The sequence below is a fragment of the Liolophura sinensis genome, chromosome 9 (genome assembly GCF_032854445.1).
Source record: "Liolophura sinensis isolate JHLJ2023 chromosome 9, CUHK_Ljap_v2, whole genome shotgun sequence".
Classification (NCBI taxonomy): domain Eukaryota; kingdom Metazoa; phylum Mollusca; class Polyplacophora; order Chitonida; family Chitonidae; genus Liolophura; species Liolophura sinensis.
The window spans coordinates 1,458,967-1,479,689 of NC_088303.1; the positions used below are offsets into that span (position 1 = coordinate 1,458,967).

At 41.8% G+C, this 20,723-nt stretch overlaps 1 protein-coding gene across 2 annotated transcripts in view; it reads left to right on the forward strand.

Annotated features, from left to right (window-relative positions):
• The window catches only part of LOC135475246 (protein IMPACT-like), a 49,775-nt gene extending 43,235 nt beyond the window's left edge, over nt 1–6,540 (forward strand). For both annotated transcript variants that reach the window (XM_064755070.1, XM_064755072.1), the window contains 3 exons: nt 1,420–1,513; nt 1,979–2,113; nt 5,706–6,540. In XM_064755070.1, coding sequence (XP_064611140.1) covers nt 1,420–1,513; nt 1,979–2,113; nt 5,706–5,744 — 268 coding nt within the window. In that variant the 3' untranslated portion in view covers nt 5,745–6,540. The remainder of the gene's footprint in view (nt 1–1,419; nt 1,514–1,978; nt 2,114–5,705) is intronic.
• Nucleotides 6,541–20,723: the final 14,183 nt, after the last annotated feature.

Genomic DNA, 20,723 nt, shown 5'->3' on the forward strand with positions numbered 1-20,723 from the left:
TAAATGAAGTTAAATTGTGTACACTATACAAAACAGATTGAAAGTAGCATGCATGTAGATGTCCATGAAACGAAAATTATGATGCACACGTTATGTTTTAACTCATGACTGTTTGACAAAACATGCCATGCCTATGTGTACCTGTAGATTTAACTCATGACTGTTTGACAGGACATGCCAGGCCTATGTGTACCTGTAGTTTTAACTCATGACTGTTTGACAGGACATGCCAGGCCTGTGTGTACCTAAAGATTTAACTCATAATTGTTTGACAAAACGTGACAGGCCTATTTGTACCTGTAGATTTAATTCATGACTGTTTGACAGGACATGCCAGGCCTATGTGTACCTGTAGTTTTAACTCAGGACTGTTTGACAAAACATGCCAGGCCTATGTGTACCTATAGATTTAACTCATCACTGTTTGACAGGATATGCCAGGCCTATGTGTACCTGTAGTTTTAACTGCTTACTGTTTGACAGGATATGCCAGGCCTATGTGTACCTGTACTTTTAACTCATGACTGTTTGACAGGACATGCCAGGCCTATGTGTACCTGTAGTTTTAACTACTTGCTGTTTGACAGGACATGTCAGGCCTATGTGTACCTGTAGTTTTAACTGCTTGCTGTTTGACAGGATATGCCAGTCCTATGTTTGCCTGAAGTTCTAACTACTTGCTGTTTTACAGGATATGCCCGGCCTGTGTGTACCTGTAGTTTTAACTGCTTGCTGTTTGACAGGATATGCCAGTCCTATGTTTGCCTGTAGTTCTAACTACATGCTGTTTTACCGCATATGCCAGGCCTATGTGTACCTGTAGTTTTAGCTGCTTGCTTTTTGACAGGACATGCCAGGCCTTTGTGTACCTGTAGTTTTAACTGCTTGCTGTTTGACAGGATATGCCAGGCCTATGTGTACCTGTAGTTTTAGCTGATTGCTTTTTGACAGGACATGCCAGGCCTATGTGTACCTGTAGTTTTTACTGCTTGCTGTTTGACAGGATATGCCACTCCTATGTGCACCTGTAGTTTTAACTGCTTGCTTTTTGTTTGGACATGCCAGGCCTATGTGTATCTGTAGTTTTAACTGCTTGCTGTTTAACAGGATATGCCAGTCCTATGTTTGCCTGTAGTTCTAACTACTTGCTGTTTTACAGGAAATGCCAGGCCTATGTGTACCTATAGTTTTAACTGCTTGCTGTTTGACAGGATATGCCAGTCCTATGTTTGCCTGTAGTTCTTACTACTTGCTGTTTTACAGGATATGCCAGGCCTATGTGTACCTGTAGTTTTAACTGCTTGCTGTTTGACAGGATATGCCAGTGCTATGTTTTCCTGTAGTTCTAACTACTTGCTGTTTGACAGGACATGCCAGGCCTATGTGTACCTGTAGTTTTAACTCGTAACTGTTTGATAGGATATGCCGTGGGGACGACCCTTCCCGGTTTCACATGGGATGTGAGGATGATGGGGAGACAAAGGCAGGCAGCAGGCTCTTACATCTGTTACAAGTGAGACTGGCTTTCTTATTTTAATGCAACAACCATGGTCCTCCATTCTGAGTTACGACAGTGCTGATTCATACAGAATCAAAATCTGAAACATTATGTCTGCCACAATTTTACGATCCCAGAAGGTACATTGTAAAGTTGTCCACAATAAACTTTAAACCACCTTGTGCCGTGGTCATCATGGTTATAACAACAACCCTTTTATCACGAAAATTCTGCCTCATCTGTCTTGTCCTGATGATCATTTCAAATAATCAATTGCTACGAGCCTGGTGAGAAGGGATGGATACTTCTATTTAGTATTGCCCATTTTCTTCACTCATTTTCTCACATTTCCGCATGAAGTAAATTAAGATTTGGAATGGTGAAATATTTATGAGAGTGATATTTTAAGTTTCCATTGCAGTTGTTGATATACACAAACAATTATATGCTGGGGATTTGGGGGGCTATTTTGTTGTACAGACAGTTGATGCCCGGGATGTGATTGTTGTGGTAACCCGTTGGTATGGTGGTATCCATCTAGGCCCTGACAGATTCAAACACATCAGTGGCTTGGCCAGGCAGATCTTGGGGGATTGTGGCTACATTAAGGAGAAGGTGAGTTGTAATACTGTATCAGTATAGGTTAGACACAGCAGTGGCTTGGCCAGGCAGATCTTGGGGGATTGTGGCTACATTAAGGATAAGGTGAGTTGTAATACTGTATCAGTATAGGTTAGACACAGCAGTGGTTTGGCCAGGCAGATCTTGGGGGATTATGGCTACATTAAGGAGAAGGTGAGTTGTAGTACTGTATCAGTATAGGTTAGACACAGCAGTGGTTTGGCCAGGCAGATCTTGGGGGATTATGGCTACATTAAGGATAAGGTGAGTTGTAGTACTGTATCAGTATAGGTTAGACACAGCAGTGGTTTGGCCAGGCAGATCTTGGGGGATTGTGGCTACATTAAGGATAAGGTGAGTTGTAGTACTGTATCAGTATAGGTTAGACACAGCAGTGGTTTGGCCAGGCAGATCTTGGGGGATTGTGGCTACATTAAGGATAAAGTGAGTTGTAGTACTGTATCAGTATAGGTTAGACACAGCAGTGGTTTGGCCAGGCAGATCTTGGGGGATTGTGGCTACATTAAGGAGAAGGTGAGTTGTAGTACTGTATCAGTATAAGTTAGACACAGCAGTGGTTTGGCCAGGCAGATCTTGGGGGATTGTGGCTACATTAAGGAGAAGGTGAGTTGTAGTACTGTATCAGTATAGGTTAGACACAGCAGTGGTTTGGCCAGGCAGATCTTGGGGGATTATGGCTACATTAAGGATAAGGTGAGTTGTAGTACTGTATCAGTATAGGTTAGACACATCAGTGGTTTGGCCAGGCAGATCTTGGGGGATTATGGCTACATTAAGGATAAGGTGAGTTGTAATACTGTATCTGTATAGGTTAGACACAGCAGTGGTTTGGCCAGGCAGATCTTGGGGGATTGTGGCCACATTAAGGATAAAGTGAGTTGTAGTACTGTATCAGTATAGGTTAGACACACCAGTGGTTTGGCCAGGCAGATCTTGGGGGATTATGGCTACATTAAGGATAAGGTGAGTTGTAGTACTGTATCAGTATAGGTTAGACACATCAGTGGCTTGGCCAGGCAGATCTTGGGGGATTATGGCTACATTAAGGATAAGGTGAGTTGTAGTACTGTATCAGTATAGGTTAGACACAGCAGTGGTTTGGCTAGGCAGATCTTGGGGGATTGTGGCTACATTAAGGATAAGGTGAGTTGTAGTACTGTATCAGTATAGGTTAGACACATCAGTGGCTTGGCCAGGCAGATCTTGGGGGATTATGGCTACATTAAGGATAAGGTGAGTTGTAGTACTGTATCAGTATAGGTTAGACACAGCAGTGGTTTGGCCAGGCAGATCTTGGAGGATTATGGCTACATTAAGGATAAGGTGAGTTGTAGTACTGTATCAGTATAGGTTAGACACATCAGTGGCTTGGCCAGGCAGATCTTGGGGGATTGTGGCTACATTAAGGATAAAGTGAGTTGTAGTACTGTATCAGTATAGGTTAGACACATCAGTGGCTTGGCCAGGCAGATTTTGGGGGATTATGGCTACATTAAGGAGAAGGTGAGTTGTAGTACTGTATCAGTATAGGTTAGACACAGCAGTGGTTTGGCCAGGCAGATCTTGGGGGATTATGGCTACATTAAGGATAAGGTGAGTTGTAGTACTGTATCAGTATAGGTTAGACACATCAGTGGTTTGGCCAGGCAGATCTTGGGGGATTGTGGCTACATGAAGGATAAAGTGAGTTGTAGTACTGTATCAGTATAGGTTAGACACATCAGTGGCTTGGCCAGGCAGATCTTGGGGGATTATGGCTACATTAAGGATAAGGTGAGTTGTAGTACTGTATCAGTATAGGTTAGACACAGCAGTGGTTTGGCCAGGCAGATCTTGGGGGATTATGGCTACATTAAGGAGAAGGTGAGTTGTAGTACTGTATCAGTATAGGTTAGACACAGCAGTGGTTTGGCCAGGCAGATCTTGGGGGATTATGGCTACATTAAGGATAAGGTGAGTTGTAGTACTGTATCAGTATAGGTTAGACACATCAGTGGTTTGGCCAGGCAGATCTTGGGGGATTGTGGCTACATGAAGGATAAAGTGAGTTGTAGTACTGTATCAGTATAGGTTAGACACATCAGTGGCTTGGCCAGGCAGATCTTGGGGGATTATGGCTACATTAAGGATAAGGTGAGTTGTAGTACTGTATCAGTATAGGTTAGACACAGCAGTGGTTTGGCCAGGCAGATCTTGGGGGATTATGGCTACATTAAGGATAAGGTGAGTTGTAGTACTGTATCAGTATAGGTTAGACACATCAGTGGCTTGGCCAGGCAGATCTTGGGGGATTGTGGCCACATTAAGGATAAAGTGAGTTGTAGTACTGTATCAGTATAGGTTAGACACATCAGTGGCTTGGCCAGGCAGATCTTGGGGGATTATGGCTACATTAAGGAGAAGGTGAGTTGTAGTACTGTATCAGTATAGGTTAGACACAGCAGTGGTTTGGCCAGGCAGATCTTGGGGGATTATGGCTACATTAAGGATAAGGTGAGTTGTAGTACTGTATCAGTATAGGTTAGACACATCAGTGGTTTGGCCAGGCAGATCTTGGGGGATTGTGGCTACATGAAGGATAAAGTGAGTTGTAGTACTGTATCAGTATAGGTTAGACACAGCAGTGGTTTGGCCAGGCAGATCTTGGGGGATTATGGCTACATTAAGGATAAGGTGAGTTGTAGTACTGTATCAGTATAGGTTAGACACAGCAGTGGTTTGGCCAGGCAGATCTTGGGGGATTATGGCTACATTAAGGATAAGGTGAGTTGTAGTACTGTATCAGTATAGGTTAGACACAGCAGTGGTTTGGCCAGGCAGATCTTCGGGGATTATGGCTACATTAAGGATAAGGTGAGTTGTAGTACTGTATCAGTATAGGTTAGACACAGCAGTGGTTTGGCCAGGCAGATCTTGGGGGATTATGGCTACATTAAGGATAAGTTGAGTTGTAGTACTGTATCAGTATAAGTTAGACACCTCAATAGTTTTGACAATGCTGATCTTGTAAACATGATATGTGTGTGTGTGGGTGGGGGGTTGTGGGGGGGGGGGGATTCCAGGGTTTCAGATAAGAGTGGTGTTAGCGTATGTAAGTGTAGATATTCAGTTGTTCATGAGGAAGTTAGATAGATACTCCAGTATTATCCGCAATAAGATTGCACCTAGGACTTGTGCAAGTCATAATTATTTTTCCTCACATAAAAGCATAGAAATGTCAGTGGTGTGAGCATCTATTTGCAGGACATCTATTTGCATTGCCTGAAACCGAATATTCTTTAGCACAGACTTGTGAACTCCCATGAAATGTTCATTGTTATAACCCTTTGTTGGTCCTATGTATGCAGTAAATAAGAACAAATCAGCATTGAAAGATTATACTTAAAAATAGATGAATATCTGCAGACTTCTGCAAAAATTAGACCTTACTGATCATATGAGCCATGAGCCAAGACCGGAAAGTCACCATTTTGAACCACATCAACTTAATTAATCTTGTCATCAGGAGCATTCTTAGGGGCGTGTGTCGTTTGATGTTATATTGCTTTTTTTTCATCTTTTCCAGACAACTAAAAAAGGAACGAAGAGCTCCAAGAAAAGATGAAAATACTAAATGCCTGATCGTGGGAAATCCTCCATAAATATGGAAGTAAAGCATGGATATCAGCCATTTTTAATGTGTAAATCTATCGCCATGTAAATTATTTGCCAATGTATGAAGTTGTACTTATTCGTTGTACAAATTTTATCAGTATGATTGTTTCTGTTATTTGTTGTTTCTTACAGTTTGGGAACTAAAAGAATGTACAATTTGTTTCAAAAATCATTTCCGGACCAATATGGTGCGTCAGTTAGGTCTACAAGCATTTCGTGATTGCACTCCGTTGAGGCAGGTGTTCAAATTGCCAGATCCGCCATCCGACCAACCGCATTCATCGCCATCTCTCTTGCAATGTGCACGGTCCCTAATGCATTTGAGCTCGGGATTTACGTGATCAAATACACAGGCCTGTAAGCCCACTACAGTACCATCACACGACCACAGAAAAATGCAGAACTGGATCTGAAAACAGTTATAGTGTCGAATACCATGTAAAGGAAACCACTGGTGATGATGTAGATGACGACTAAACAGACGATGACAAACGATGACAACAACCCAAAACATACAGATAAAAATGCACTTAAGCTCACACAGATTTGCTACTGAATGTAACGTGCGCGTGACATCATATTGCTACATTCATCATCTCAACGGATGTAAGTCGCATGTCTGTTCATTTAAGGTCTTATAATAATCCCCTACATGATTTAGGTAAACTAATTCAAAGTTTGAAGTTATAATGTTTTAATTATTTGTGACTAGGCAAATAAAATAGTTTGTTTGGTGACACACTTGACGGCTGTATTCAGGCTTGTTTACATGAGGGCGGACTCTCCGCTTGTTACCATGGAGCCGGACTAGCTCATGTTACATAACCAGTAGGGGGTATCGATACGGCCTAAAACTTACACATTTGATCCCTCCTTTCTTGGCATAACTGATTAACCCAGATTACTCTTTGAACTATAGTAAAATTTACGAAATCTTATGGAACTTTGAAATTAAAAACCATGAGATTACAGTGTTAGGCAACCTGTTGTCCGTAATAGTGAATTCTCTGCACATTAAACAATTCACTGCGTTGATAGCGCCCTTTAAAATAACTTGAACACAGTTATCGTAATTTCGCGAACAGTCAAAACAAATGCAGTTGATCAAAACAGTTCACACTGAATCTGTCAGCATAAACTCAGTAATTGAAATATTTGAGAAGTTCAAATGAGTTGATCACATTTCACTCAAATTATTTCACTCAATGCAAATAAATTTCACCTTTCAGTGTGGATGTGAAAAAATAAATTTCACTAAGGTTCACATTCCAACACAACACACATTGTCAGACAGATACGCGGGCAGGACGCGATTTCTCGTCGAGAAGCGTCTCGGAATATCCTGCTGGTTCGGTTCCGATGGAATGTCCAGATCATCGTACGGATCGTTGATTTCCACTTCAGATAGGTTGATTCTCGGGATTTTCTTCAGATGAGAACAATTCCGTGCGTACTGTTCACCATTAGAACCTTGGACTATTACCATCGATCCTTTTGTGGATACCACTTTGAATGGGGGTTTGTCAAATTTGGTTGACAGTTTGTTTTCACGTTTGGGGTGCTAATAGGACTGTATTTTCTGGTTTAAGGTTGGAGACAGGCACCAGATTTCACGTCGGAACGAGCCTTCATTTTCAGCTTCGCTTGTGCATCACTTTGTTTTGCAGATTGATGTTTCTCGTTCTACGAAGGGCTTACAGGTTCTGGTAGTTTGGTCTTGATTGGCCGCGAAAAGAGTAGCTCGGCCGGGGATACACCTGTGGTTGAATGTGGGGTTGCTCGATAATTCAGCAGAAACTGGTTGAGATCTTTCTGCCACTTTCCCTTTTCAATGAAAGAGAATCAGACAGCTTTTTCTAAGGTCCGCATAAAGCGTTCCGCCTCGCCGTTTGGCTGTGGGCCACTAAGGAGTTACTTTTCTGTGTTTGAAGCCTTGTATTTCCGTAAGTTTCGTGAATTTATTACCATTGTACGGGGGGTCATTGTCAGTTTTAAGTACGGCGACAATGTCCTGTGTGGAGAGAATTCTGTCAAATTTGGGAATTACATGGGAGGCTGATGTCGATTTCACAACTTCATCTTCCGGGTAACGCGAATAATCATTGATGACAACTAGGAGGTAGTCACAGTTTGGAAAAGGTCCACAAAAATCGGCACTAACATGACTCCAGAGCTTGTCAGGCATTTCGATCATATTCAGTGGCTCTGGTTTTGGAGATTGTCCGTTTGCTTGACAGGGAATACACTGACTAATTAACGTCTCTGTGTCCTTGTCGATACCTGGGTACCAGGCTTTTTCGCGCAGCAATCGCTTTGTTTTCACGATGCCCTGGTGTCCTTCATGGGCAAGTTTAAGGATGTGTGAGAGATTGTGGAATGATGATAGGCGATCTGCGAAGAAGAATGTCACCAGAAAGTCTGATTTTCATTTTGTAGAACTGCTGTAGGTCTGGATCATGTTTGTTCCACTTTCAAGATGAAACAGCTGCTGTGAGCTTTGTCATAACCTTGTCCTGTTTGGTTGCAGTTTGCATATCAATCAGAGTAAGTGACTTCGGTACAGCACTTTCGGCGATGAAATTGACATATTCATCAGCCTTATTTCTGGCGGAGGAAAGACTGTCCGCTTGAGATGTCGAGACAGTAAATCTGCAGGGTTGTTTGCCCCTGGTTAGTAAACAACTTTCATGTCGTATGGTTGTAAACGAAGCTGCCATCTCTCGATGCGGGCTGGTCTCTGGAAGCGCGGCTTGTTGAACATCGGTATCAGCGGCTTGTGGTCAGTTATCACAGTGAATGACTGTCCAAACACATTTAAATGAAATTTCTCGCAGGCCCAAACTATGCCCAGAGCCTCTCGTTCCGTTTGGGAATATCTGCGTTCCACGTCCGAGAGCGTGCGACTTGCGTAGCAGATGACGCGATGTTGTCCGTTTCCGTCCACCTGTGTAAGGATCGCATCAACACCGACCGGGCTGGCGTCAACGTGGATTTCCGTTGTGTTGTCTCGTCAGCTCACGCAGTGGTTCCGTTATTGTCGCGTAGTCGCGACACGTAGTTTGACATCCCTAGGAAGCTTCGCTCAGCCGATGTATCCTTTGGAATTGGAGCGTTTTTTACTGCGTCCACTTTTTGTTGGATCTGTGTATATTCCTTGCTTGGAAAATACAAATCCGAACTCCAGACTGGGTTTATTAAGAACGCATTTTTCGAGACTGAGGGTAAGGCCTTTGTCTCTAAGTTCCTGGAAAACCATTCGCAGCGACTTGTCATGTTCAGTTTGTGTTCGGCCAAGCACGATGATGTCGTCTGGCAGGTTTTTCACACTTAGTATGTGTTGAATCACGTCCGAAAAACTTTCTGATGCTGACGACAAACCAAACATCAGGCGCTTGTATCGCCGCAAGCCTTTGTGTGTGGCAAATGTTGTCAGGTGCCGTGACTTTGGGTTTAATTCGATCTGATGATACCCTTGTCGCATGTCGAGTTTGGAGAATACTGTCGCTCCGTTTAGATCATGTAGGCCTATGATTTCGCCCATGATTGGCGTTGGATGACGTTCACGAAAGACAGCAGTATTTGGGGACCTCATATCGACACGGACACTTGATTTGTCCTTCTTCGGGACCACCACAACTGGCGATACCCATGGTGAAGGACCATCAACCTTCTCTATGGTGTCTGCTTTTTCTAGATTTTTAATTCTAGAGTTCTAATTCTACCTGCTTTCTGATGTGAAATGGTATGCACCGTGGTGGTTGAGCAATAGGTTTGACTAACGGATGTACATGTATTTTGAATTGGTAGTCCTTTAATTTGCCCGCACCATCAAATATGTCTGAGAATTCAGATATGAACTCCTCATCTGATGACAGAGGTTGTTCTGATGCGTGATTATTTTTCTTCACTGTCGGGAGTTTATCAACTGATGGCAGAGGTTGATGTGGTAGGGAACTATTTTCGTTCCCTGTGAGGAGTTTACCCTGCTTGTGTATCACTGAATGGAGATTGAGGCATAAACTGTCTGCCACTGTTGGGAGTTTGATAAGTTCTAGCTGTGTAAATGTCTCAAAACCTAACAAGGAACCTGAATTTTGACCCACCACATAAAAAACAGCTGAGCACGTTTTCTCTGATATTTCTATGTTTGCCTCAAAAGTACCCATAACAGGCAGAGGGGTTTTGGAACCATAGACAAATATTTTTGATTTTGGCTTGCCGAGTGAGACTTGTTTGTGTTTCGTTATTTCTGTACAACATGATTTATCTAACATGTTCACTGACGCGCCACTATCAACTAAGATTGGAACCGCTGTGCCGGCTATTTTCACTGCAATTTTGGGCTGTTTAGCGGGAAACTTTACACGGCTGCTTTGTCACAAATGGTAAATACATACTCATCCCGTGAGGATGAATCAGTGTCGGTAACTTCTGTGTGTATTTGATTAACGGGCTTTTTGGTTCGATTTTGTGAACTACGACACACGCTACCAAAATGGTTGAGTTTACCACAATTCCCTCACCAGTTTTACCAGTAGCTGGACAACTTGTATTTCTTTTTGGCCAAACACCTCCACAATTTCTACACTCATTATTTCTGTGTGGTTCTTGGGTTTTTGAAAAGGTGTATGCTTTTTGCTGTTGTGTCTAAATTTGCCTGGCTTGTTTGAGTGACCGGGACTGGTTCTGACTTTACTTCCATTTTCTGACTTTAAAATTCAGATGTATTTGTGGCTCGGGTAATGTCAGGACTTTTATCTTATGTCATATCAGATTCTCTCAACAGTCTGCGTTTGAGATGGGTTGATCTGCACTTTTCCACCACTTGATCTGCGATGGCGTCGTCCGGGTCCGGGAATTCACAAGTTATTGCAAGGGACCGGAGTCGCGTGACGAACAGTGCTATTGTTTCACTTTCCTGTTGATTTGCATCCTTGAAGACGTACCGTTCGAAGCGCACATTTTTCTTCGGTAAGAAATATTCATCAAGCTTTTCTGAAGCGGTTGCAAAGTCATCACCAGTGTCTTTGAGTCCTCGGAAAACGTCTTGAACAGACTCACCTGCCAGGTGTAACAACAGCGCGCGTTTCTGTTTGTCGTTGTTGATACCAGTTGCACTTACGTACAGGTCAAATCTCTCACGCCATTTCTTCCATCGTGTGGCGAGCGACGACTGATCCGCTTGGAAGGGAGGAATTGCCGGTATGTTCAGCGCTTGAGCCATCGCTTGAATGTCCGTTGGCCTTGTTCACCTCGTCGCAAGATATAATGTCTTAATTATTTGTGAATAGACAATTAAAAACAGTTTGATGACACAGTTGACGGCTGTATTAAGGCTTGTTTACATAAAGACGGACTCTCCGCTTGTTACCATGGAGAGGGACTAGCTCATGTTACATAACCAGTAGGGTGTATCGATACGGCCTAAAATTTAGACATTACAGAAGTTACAAGTTACAAGTTACTGAAGGTCTCTTGGTAGTTACCATAATGTCACACCTCCATGTCAGTCAGGGCCATAAAAGAAATATCCATGACCTTAGACACAGTAATAGGTAAACCCAGATTTTTTTATTTGATATGTGCTTAACACGGTATCGTACTCTAGCCATTTTACTACTGTCTGGTTTGTGGGAAGTGCTTGACAAACATTCGCACGCTTGACACAGATATTTTCATCTGCCGCGCAAGCCTAAAGTATTATTTCAAGTGATCTCAACTGAATATTGCTAAAGACTGCCTTTTCGGCCGTACAAGCTGTATCCACTGCATACTGACTTGGAACCCCGAAATAGTGGCCACATGTTAGTATGGCGAATTCCCTGTCCAAGGCTAGGAGTAACCTGTTGTTCCAGCGAACTAAACCACTGGAACACGTTTTGAAATGAAAAATTCTCATTATTAATACACCCATCTAAATTTTTCCCAATCGATTCTATATCGAAACGCATGAAGTACAAAAGATTTGCCATTACATTCCTTGCACTTATCACAGTTCAGGCTGACCTCACTGTCAAGGTTAGCTTGTTCAAGAATTAAATCATTGGTGGCGGTGTACCCTGGCTTGCTAACATCCAGAGTTATTGCTCTCTTGCTTAACGATCCTACGTGGATAGGATGACACGACTCTAAGTACATTACGTGTCCAGAAAACGTATACAGAGGGCAAATAAACAAAAAAATAAACCTAGAATCAAGTATTTCTCACCCACTTTTAAGTATGCACCACACATCGATGGCGTAAATATATGATTCGTGGCCTCGTCACAGCTTCACATTCAGGTGAGCTCGGTGGGAAACGGGAAGCAGTGTGTTATATTTTAACAGTTTACAGAAATGAAGACAGAAGGGGATATAAGTGTTTTCACGAACAAGAATACAAGTTTGATTTTGATTCAGGCTGATCGCAGAGCAACCGCTGACTGATTGGTGTTTTACACCGTACCGACCACTGATTGACTGGTGATTTACGCCGCACCGACCACTGATTGTTTGGTGTTTTACGCCGCACCGACCACTTATTGGTGTTTTACGCCACACCGAACACTGAATGAAGCACATTTATAACAAGTTTTTAAACTTAGTTATATTAACTTCTAAAGTATTGGAGACTAGACCTACCCTTTTTAGTGGAGTGCAATTGTGTAACATCTTTTAAATAGTGAAAACCAATAATAGTATAATTACAGTAGTGTTAAGAGTAGAAAATAAACGAGTAGAAATAAACATTAACACATTACACGCCACCTTGCACTATAGTGTATATAAGCAAAAATATGGGGTGGTGTGAATAGCAATATAGTAGATATCACCAGCCTAGAATTACGCAAAATGCGTAAGATGTTGTCCTCATATTTAATTAACAAGCACATTAAACAGCGACTAAAATTTGGCCTCGACCTGAGGACACCCAGGAAAACTGTGTCATGTCTCGGAAGGATACACGTCATTATAAAGGTAACCGTGGTTATTATCGTAGTATGGTCGCTATTTTGTCCGTCAGGTCCGCACTGCTAGAGGTGTAATTATTGCTGTAGATCTGTTTATGATAACTGTTCTGGTCGGCCTGGTAAACACGAGTTGTATTGATATCATATCGCCGTCATATCGTCCTTCAGATACGTTCTAATACAGGTGTAATTATAACACACAATAAGGTAACACAGGAATGTGGTTATTATTGCTGTACATCTTTCAGTAGACGAGTGAGTGAGTACTTGGGGTTTAACGTCGCACTCAACAATTTTTCATATATGACGACTAAGGGGTGTATGTGATGCGCCTCGTTGTTTCGAATGTGACGGCTTCACTGAGACGACTTACCAAAGGCAAGTAAGTCGCCCGCCCGAGCCATTATACTGATACGGGTAAACCAGTCATTGCACTATCCCCTTCATGCTGAACGCCAACCGACGAAGTTACAACTTCCTTTTTTAATGCAGATCTACGCTGACTTGTTGATCTTTCAGGTGACCTAGTCATCCTGGACCAAGGCTAGGAAATTTGTCATACAAATTATGGTTATAAACATCACCTTGTACACCCGAGACGTACTGATAACTAGGACACCTCAAAGATCAACAAGTCAGCGTAGATCTACAGCCAGACGCCAGATCAGTTGTCTGTAAAGGTGGAAGCTGTGATTGACCGTTTAGAAGCGGATGGTGTCATCGAAAAGGGTCAAGTATTCTCCTTGGGCGACGCCTATTGTTCCAGTAGTAAAGTCCAGCAGCGAAATACGCCTATGTAGAAATTACAAGGTTACCGTAAATCGCTTCACCAGTCTAGACGTGTACCCCATTCCCAGAATGGAAGAACTTTTGACAAATTTGAATGGTGGGGGAAAAGTTACAAAACTTGATCTTCGTTATGCCTACTAGCGACTGGAGTTTGATAAACCATCCCAGATCCTAACTAATATAAGCACTTCAAGGGTATACACATACAAACGCCTACCTTATGGTATCAACACAGCTCCAGCAAATTTTCAAAGGGCTATGGAAACAACCATGAAAGGACAGAATGTTTACATATTTTGACGACATTCTGGTCTCCGGTTAAAATAACACAGATCATGAACACAATCTTAACAAAGCTCTGAAAACACTTTGGGACGCTGGTGTTCGCCTACATGTAAGTGCAAAGAGAGTGACAACACCCTACTGCAGAAGAATTCAAGATGTTCCTGCGCCAGAGAATGTCGCAGAGCTGAGAACATGCTTAGAACTTCTGACACATTATGGTAAATTTATGCCAAGCGTGTCCACTCGAATTGGTCCTTTGTACGATCTCCTGAAGAAGGGCAATCCTTGGCAGTGGATCGCTAAACAGCAACAAGCATTCAACCTCAGCAAACAGAGCCTTAGTGATGATCCGCTACTTGTACATTGGCCCTGACAAGCCAATCATTCTGGTGCTTCAAGAAGCCTCAACAAAGGGGAGTGCAGCTATACACAAATAGAAAATGAAGGGCTGGCTATTGTTTTGGCGTAACCAAGTTTCGACAGTACTTGCTTGGACGAAGCTTTACAATTGTAACGGATCACTGCCCATTTACTCAGTTTGTTCTCCCCTGCAAAAAGAACTTCCCAGATGGATGCATCAAGCATTAAGCGATGGTCAATCATTCTCTCATCATTTAACTATACCATATGGTATAGGGAATCAAAGGTTAACAGCAACGCAGACGGCTTGTCACGTCTTCCACTGAGAGAAATGCTAATGGAAAAACCTGAGCAGAACGAGGAACTGGTGGTTATAGTGACAACGCTGGAAACAAATCTTCCTGTTACCGCTACGGACATTGAAGGTGAAACTAAGAAAGCCCCTACTCTGAGATGAGTCTTACTTTACGTCTTAGAAGGCTGGCCTGATCCCCTAGATTCAGTGACTGATGTAGACATCAAACCCTGCTTCAACAGACACAAAGAGATCAGCGTGGAACAAGGTTGCCTAATATGGGGAAGTTGGAGTTATCATTCCAACACGTTGGGTTCTTCAGGAATTACACAATGAGTATTCCTGACTTCTTCAGATGAAGTAAGTGGCATGTTCAATCATCTGGTAGCCACTGATGAACAAAGACATTTAAAATCTTGCAAAAGGCTGCATTGACTCTCAGGAGTTGTTAGCCAAGCCTCTTGTGAGACCTTTGATAAACAAATATTTCTTCGCGGTAGCAGATGCTCACTCAAAGTGGATTGAAGTCACAACAATGACTCACATCACAGCAACAACTACGATCAAGCATCTAAGACGACTTTTCGCAACATTGGGGATACCCGGATCACATCGTTTGAAACAAATGAAGCCAATATACATCTGATGAATGTCAGCAATTCTTGAAAGTGAACGCAGTTCGACACACCTTGACAACGCCTGGACGTGTCGTTGAAAACTTCAAGACCGTATTAAAGATGTCAAAATTTTGTTTTGCTTAACGTTTGCCTTCATATGTAAAACTGTATAAAGTGATATGTAAAACCTAAATTTATATTTTGGCAAGTTTATAACCCGTATTTCTGCCATGGTCTATCAGGCATATTTCATAGTACAATGAACTAACCTAGTCAGTTTGGAGAACAGGTTGCAGCTCAAGAGTTCGAATCATTGTTGACCTTTTTTGTTTGGAAACATACTTTTGTGTGAATAAAGATATACCTCGTCTTGCAATGTATAAGTGTTATTGTGAATTAGAATGAATAATTGTTAAGATGGTATTACGTCACGTGTGGTAACTACAACGAAATCATACGTGAATCCTACTTGAGAGCACAAGTGGTCGTCTAGCTATCATTAACATTGACACGTGACGCGTTGCAGCAGTATAAGGCTGAAAAGTTACATTTGTTATTAATGTATTTAACTTATTGGTACATAACAGCGTGCTTAAGAAATTTTCAGAAAGGTCATTTGGGGTAGGGTGATTTCCCCCACTCCATAGTTAAAAAAAATTTCAGTGTGACTGGAGTAGGCTACCATTTTTTCGATTTTATGACACATACATCTCTTCAGCGCATGTTTGGAGCTTTATAAGTCGCATGTTTTTCAAAAAACAGGAACAGAAGACCAAAACAGAACTGAAAAATAAGTGGCCTTACCAATGTGTCTGCAGTTGTCACTTACAGCTATAGTCAGTTTTGCTTCGTGAGGTGCACAGTTTCTAACACTGGGGCCGATTCCTCGCCTCACCATACCAGGTCCTTTATTTAAATAATAAATCAAATGTCAGATAAACAGGACCGACAACGATGGAAGGAAAAGCGATCACTATACATACCCAAACAAAAATTCTGTCCTAGCGTAACTCTCCCTCTTCCAGGCTGTCTCAAGAAGCCAGCTTACACGCGGTGTATGCCTCAGCCGGACGTGCCCCAAGTGAAGTGAACATAATAAATGTTCTCCACCTCGCTACCTCGCTGCCTCGCTCTTTGCAAAGGTCGAGGCAGGGAGGTAGCAACGTATCGAGGTAGCAATGCGAGGCAGCGAGGTACCGAGATAATCTTAATTTCGTTCTCCACCTAGCTCTCTTGCATCGCTGCCTCACATCGCTACCGCACTACTTCGTTACCTCGCTTCTCTACCTCGTTTCTTCGCTGTCGCGCCCTGTATTAGAAACGTCAAGGTAGCGAGGTAACGAGATGTCCTCTATCGGCCTCCACACTAGTCAAGAGTTTATGAACTCGTGATTCTGTTTTTGTTGTACTTGGACACAATCGGTCCACCTCAGTTATGGTTTCATTATGGGTTTAAAAACGCATTTGTTCGCCTCAATAAATAGTTCCATGTGCTCGTCCCATGGCATACAATAGTTAGAAGGTCACATTCGTATTATTCGCTAACGTCAGAGAGTTAAGGTTGGCCAAGATATTGCGGCAATATTGCCGATGTGGCATTAAGCACTAATCATTCATTCAGAGTTAAAGCTAACAGTATCCTCATTTCAGCTTAAAATACATCCAGCTGTCAGCGCCAAATTATGCAAGTTTGAGAGCTAAAGTATACATAGCACTTGCATTCGTAATCATACACAAATAGGTATACATTTACTGTTGACAATATACAAATAAATTTTCTTCTAATACAAATATGGCGTGAAAACCACCGGTAGACAATGAAAAGTCGTAAAGCATTCTAAAATAACAAGCGTATCTTTTCGTTGATATGCATATTGTAATGACTAGAACTCATGGATTTCATAAATGTCGGAATGCTTCTTGGATATATCTGTGTTCCAGTGATTTGGACCTCCCTGTTATATCGTCATATACCAAAGAAATATTTCAGTGTCTTCTGTATTAAGTATACTCACAAAAGTGAAAATAAGAATGTCAGCAGGGAAATGAAAATATCCTGGTGATATTCGTTTGTAACGGTTCAATAATGAGGAGTAGTAATAGAAGAGTAATAAAACCAAGCAAGATGTAATACGGGCTTGCATAGGGTTAATTAGTGGCAAATTATTGCATTTTACCATAGAGTTTATTTGTCACATACAAATTTACTTAAGTGAGAAGTATTTTACAACAGCAGCATTTTAACATTATAATTAATTTGCCCAACATGCAAATTTTAAAGCAAAAATTATATTAAGAATTAAGTTTTTGTATGTGGGCAGATTCAAGCATTGGTCTAGTCAAGGGTGACTGGATTCCAAGCTGAATCAACCATTGATCTGTCGCAATGCAGAACTGTTAAGTTTTCAGTTTGTAAACAAAACGCCATCATAGCAAAGCAGAATATTTATGGAGCAAATTTGTCAAACGTAGGTTCAAATAAGCTGTCACTGGACGTTAAGGAGAAGAAACTGTTCAAAAGCGATAGAAGTAATTCTAGATGAAGCGTTTAGGAGTGGAATGGGCAAGTAATGTTTCCTGAAACTATGTTTGCAGATTTTGCTCAACATGTATGTTCCAATAAAGTTCAGACAACTATCCCAACAATTGAAACACCTGCTAAAGACGGACTAGGAAAGTTGACCACTATACATTTCCAGGAACCAGCAGCATTACGACAATCGAAAACGTCATCGTAATTTGAGATGTTCGGCTTGCACATTGCTTGCTTGCAAGTTGAGTTAGTATGACGTCTCTCGGCCGCTTTAGTGGCAGCGCTTTGGCGGCATGGACTCGTCTTGCCACACGATGACACACACCAAATAGCTCCTCGTCGTCATATGACTGAAATATTGTTAAGCACGACGTAAACCTCCAGGCGTATATAAATAGGCCCCTACATATTAGGCCTCTGTTCCCTAAGAGGATCTAAGCTTTACACAGCTACCTTCCTGATTTCCATTATTGGCAGATTGATGGAAGGCCTGTCGGTCAGGCATGCACAATTATGGCTGTATAGACATGAGAAACCGTTCAGCGGTTGTCAGGCAATGCTTAACTGACATTTCTGATCAAACAAACAGAGTGAATTTGGCATTTTTTTCATGAATATTGTTGTATGTGATTAATTAATCTTGGTGTATTTACACATTTCAGCTGATTATATTCGAATTACAATAAAGCAGTGCCCTCCTTCAGGTAGGCCTTTACCTGACACATCTCCTGACCTAAGACCGGAGACGAAGCAGCTAGAGTTGGTTTCGAACACGCGACCTAAGTGATCAACGGTCTGACATTCGCAGTATGTTTAAGTGAGAAATAAATACATTTAGAAAGTGTAAAGGGGGGTTAATTAGTTAATTATTTTAGTTAGAGGAAAACACACAAGAGGATGAGTGACATCGCTAGTTATTCTGATGAGTGACATCGCTAGTTATCCTCATATGTGTCATCTCTCGTTATCCTGATGAGTGACATCGCTAGTTATCGTCATATGTCATCTCTCGTTATCCTGATGAATGACATCGCTCGTTATCCTGATATGTGTCATCTCTCGTTATCCTGATGAGTGTCATCGCTAGTTATCCTCATTTGTCATCTCTAGTTATCCTGATGAATGACATCGCTAGTTATCCTGATATGTGTCATCTCTCGTTATCCTGATGAGTGTCATCGCTAGTTATCCTCATTTGTCATCTCTAGTTATCCTGATGAATGACATCGCTAGTTATCCTGATATGTGTCATCTCTCGTTATCCTGATGAGTGACATAGCTAGTTATCCTCATATGTGTCATCTCTCGTTATCCTGATGAGTGACATCGCTAGTTATCCTCATATGTCATCTCTCGTTATCCTGATGAATGATATCACTAGTTATCCTGATGAGTGTCATCGCTAGTTATCCTGATGAGTGTCATCGCTAGTTGTCCTGATGAGTGTCATAGCTAGTTATCCTGATGAGTGTCATCGCTAGTTATCCTGATATGTGTCATCGCTAGTTATCCTGATATGCGTCATTTCTCGTTATCCTGATGAATGACATCGCTCGTTATCCTGATATGTGTCATCTCTCGTTATCCTGATGAATGACATCGCTAGTTATCGTCATATGTCATCTCTAGTTATCCTGATGAATGACATCGCTCGTTATCCTGATATGTGTCATCTCTCGTTATCCTGATATGTGTCATCTCTCGTTATCCTGATGAATGACATCGCTAGTTATTCTGATGAGTGACATCGCTAGTTATCCTGATATGTGTCATCTCTCGTTATCCTGATGACATCGCTAGTTATCCTCATATGTCATCTCTAGTTATCCTGATGAGTGACATCGCTAGTTATCCTGATGAGTGTCATTGCTAGTTATCCTGATGAATGACATCGCTAGTTATTCTGATGAGTGACATCGCTAGTTATCCTGATATGTGTCATCTCTCGTTATCCTGATGAGTGTCATCGCTAGTTATCCTGATGAGCGTCACATTTATTTATTTATTTGATTGGTGTTTTACGCCATACTCAAGAATATTTCACTTATACGACGGTGGCCAGCATTATCGTGGGTGGAAACTGGGCACAGCCCGGGGGAAACCCACGACCATCCGCAGACCTTCCCACTTACAGCCGGAGAGGAAGCCAGCATCAGCTGGACTTGAACTCACAGCGACCGCATTGATGGATGAGCGTCACAGTTGTGCAAGTTAAACCGAATCTTTAATACAGCGTTATTCATTGGGTGAAATAAATATACAAATTAATAATAAATACATCACGCTAGATATAATAAAACAATACCCGCAACATTGAATTATTCGTATTATAGCTTTTGCAAACAATGGCACAGGGAAAATTCATATCATTAAAATGAAGAGTAACTCGAAACATGGCGGAAGTTCAATAATTTGAGTGCTTGTGTATGCATGTGAGCTTTGTTGTTTGGAAATGTATGTACCAACATGACAAACTGTTAACCACGCACCTCAGCGTTTAGTCAAATGTACGTGTCTAATTTGACAGCGTCTACAACAGCCGAGCAGATGAACACATCAAAATGACAGAATATTTGTCAAATATGGTAATAGAAAGTTGTACTACATTCATTGTATTCTTGGGACTTCTTTAAATTTACAGTCAGGTGTGCCTTTTCAAGCAGTATCTGTCAGAAATTGGCGGAGGTAGTGAAGGGAATGCAGACATTTCTGATCCGTTGTTTGGACAGCTTGTAGATATTATGCAAATTTTGGAAATGTTAATGAAGACTCTTTATCTTTAAATACCGGCATTGTTTTGAAGGTGACATCTTCTCTGTTCATCTGCCAGAAACAGATCACGACGACCCCAGTATGAGCATGACTTCCACTTTGCGGATTGCCTTCGTTCTGGTGGTGATAGCGTCTGTTTTCGCTCAGGTAAAACTACCTAAAATTTACTTCAGTTTCACGACGTTGATAGTCAGTGCACTTTGAAAGTTCATTTTTGGATCAATCTACATGTACCTGTAGAACACTATCTCCATGTTCTTGTCAGAAGTGTTAAAGTTAATGCCCCAAATGCAGCAGTTGTGGGTGGCTTCTGTTTTTATCCTACTTG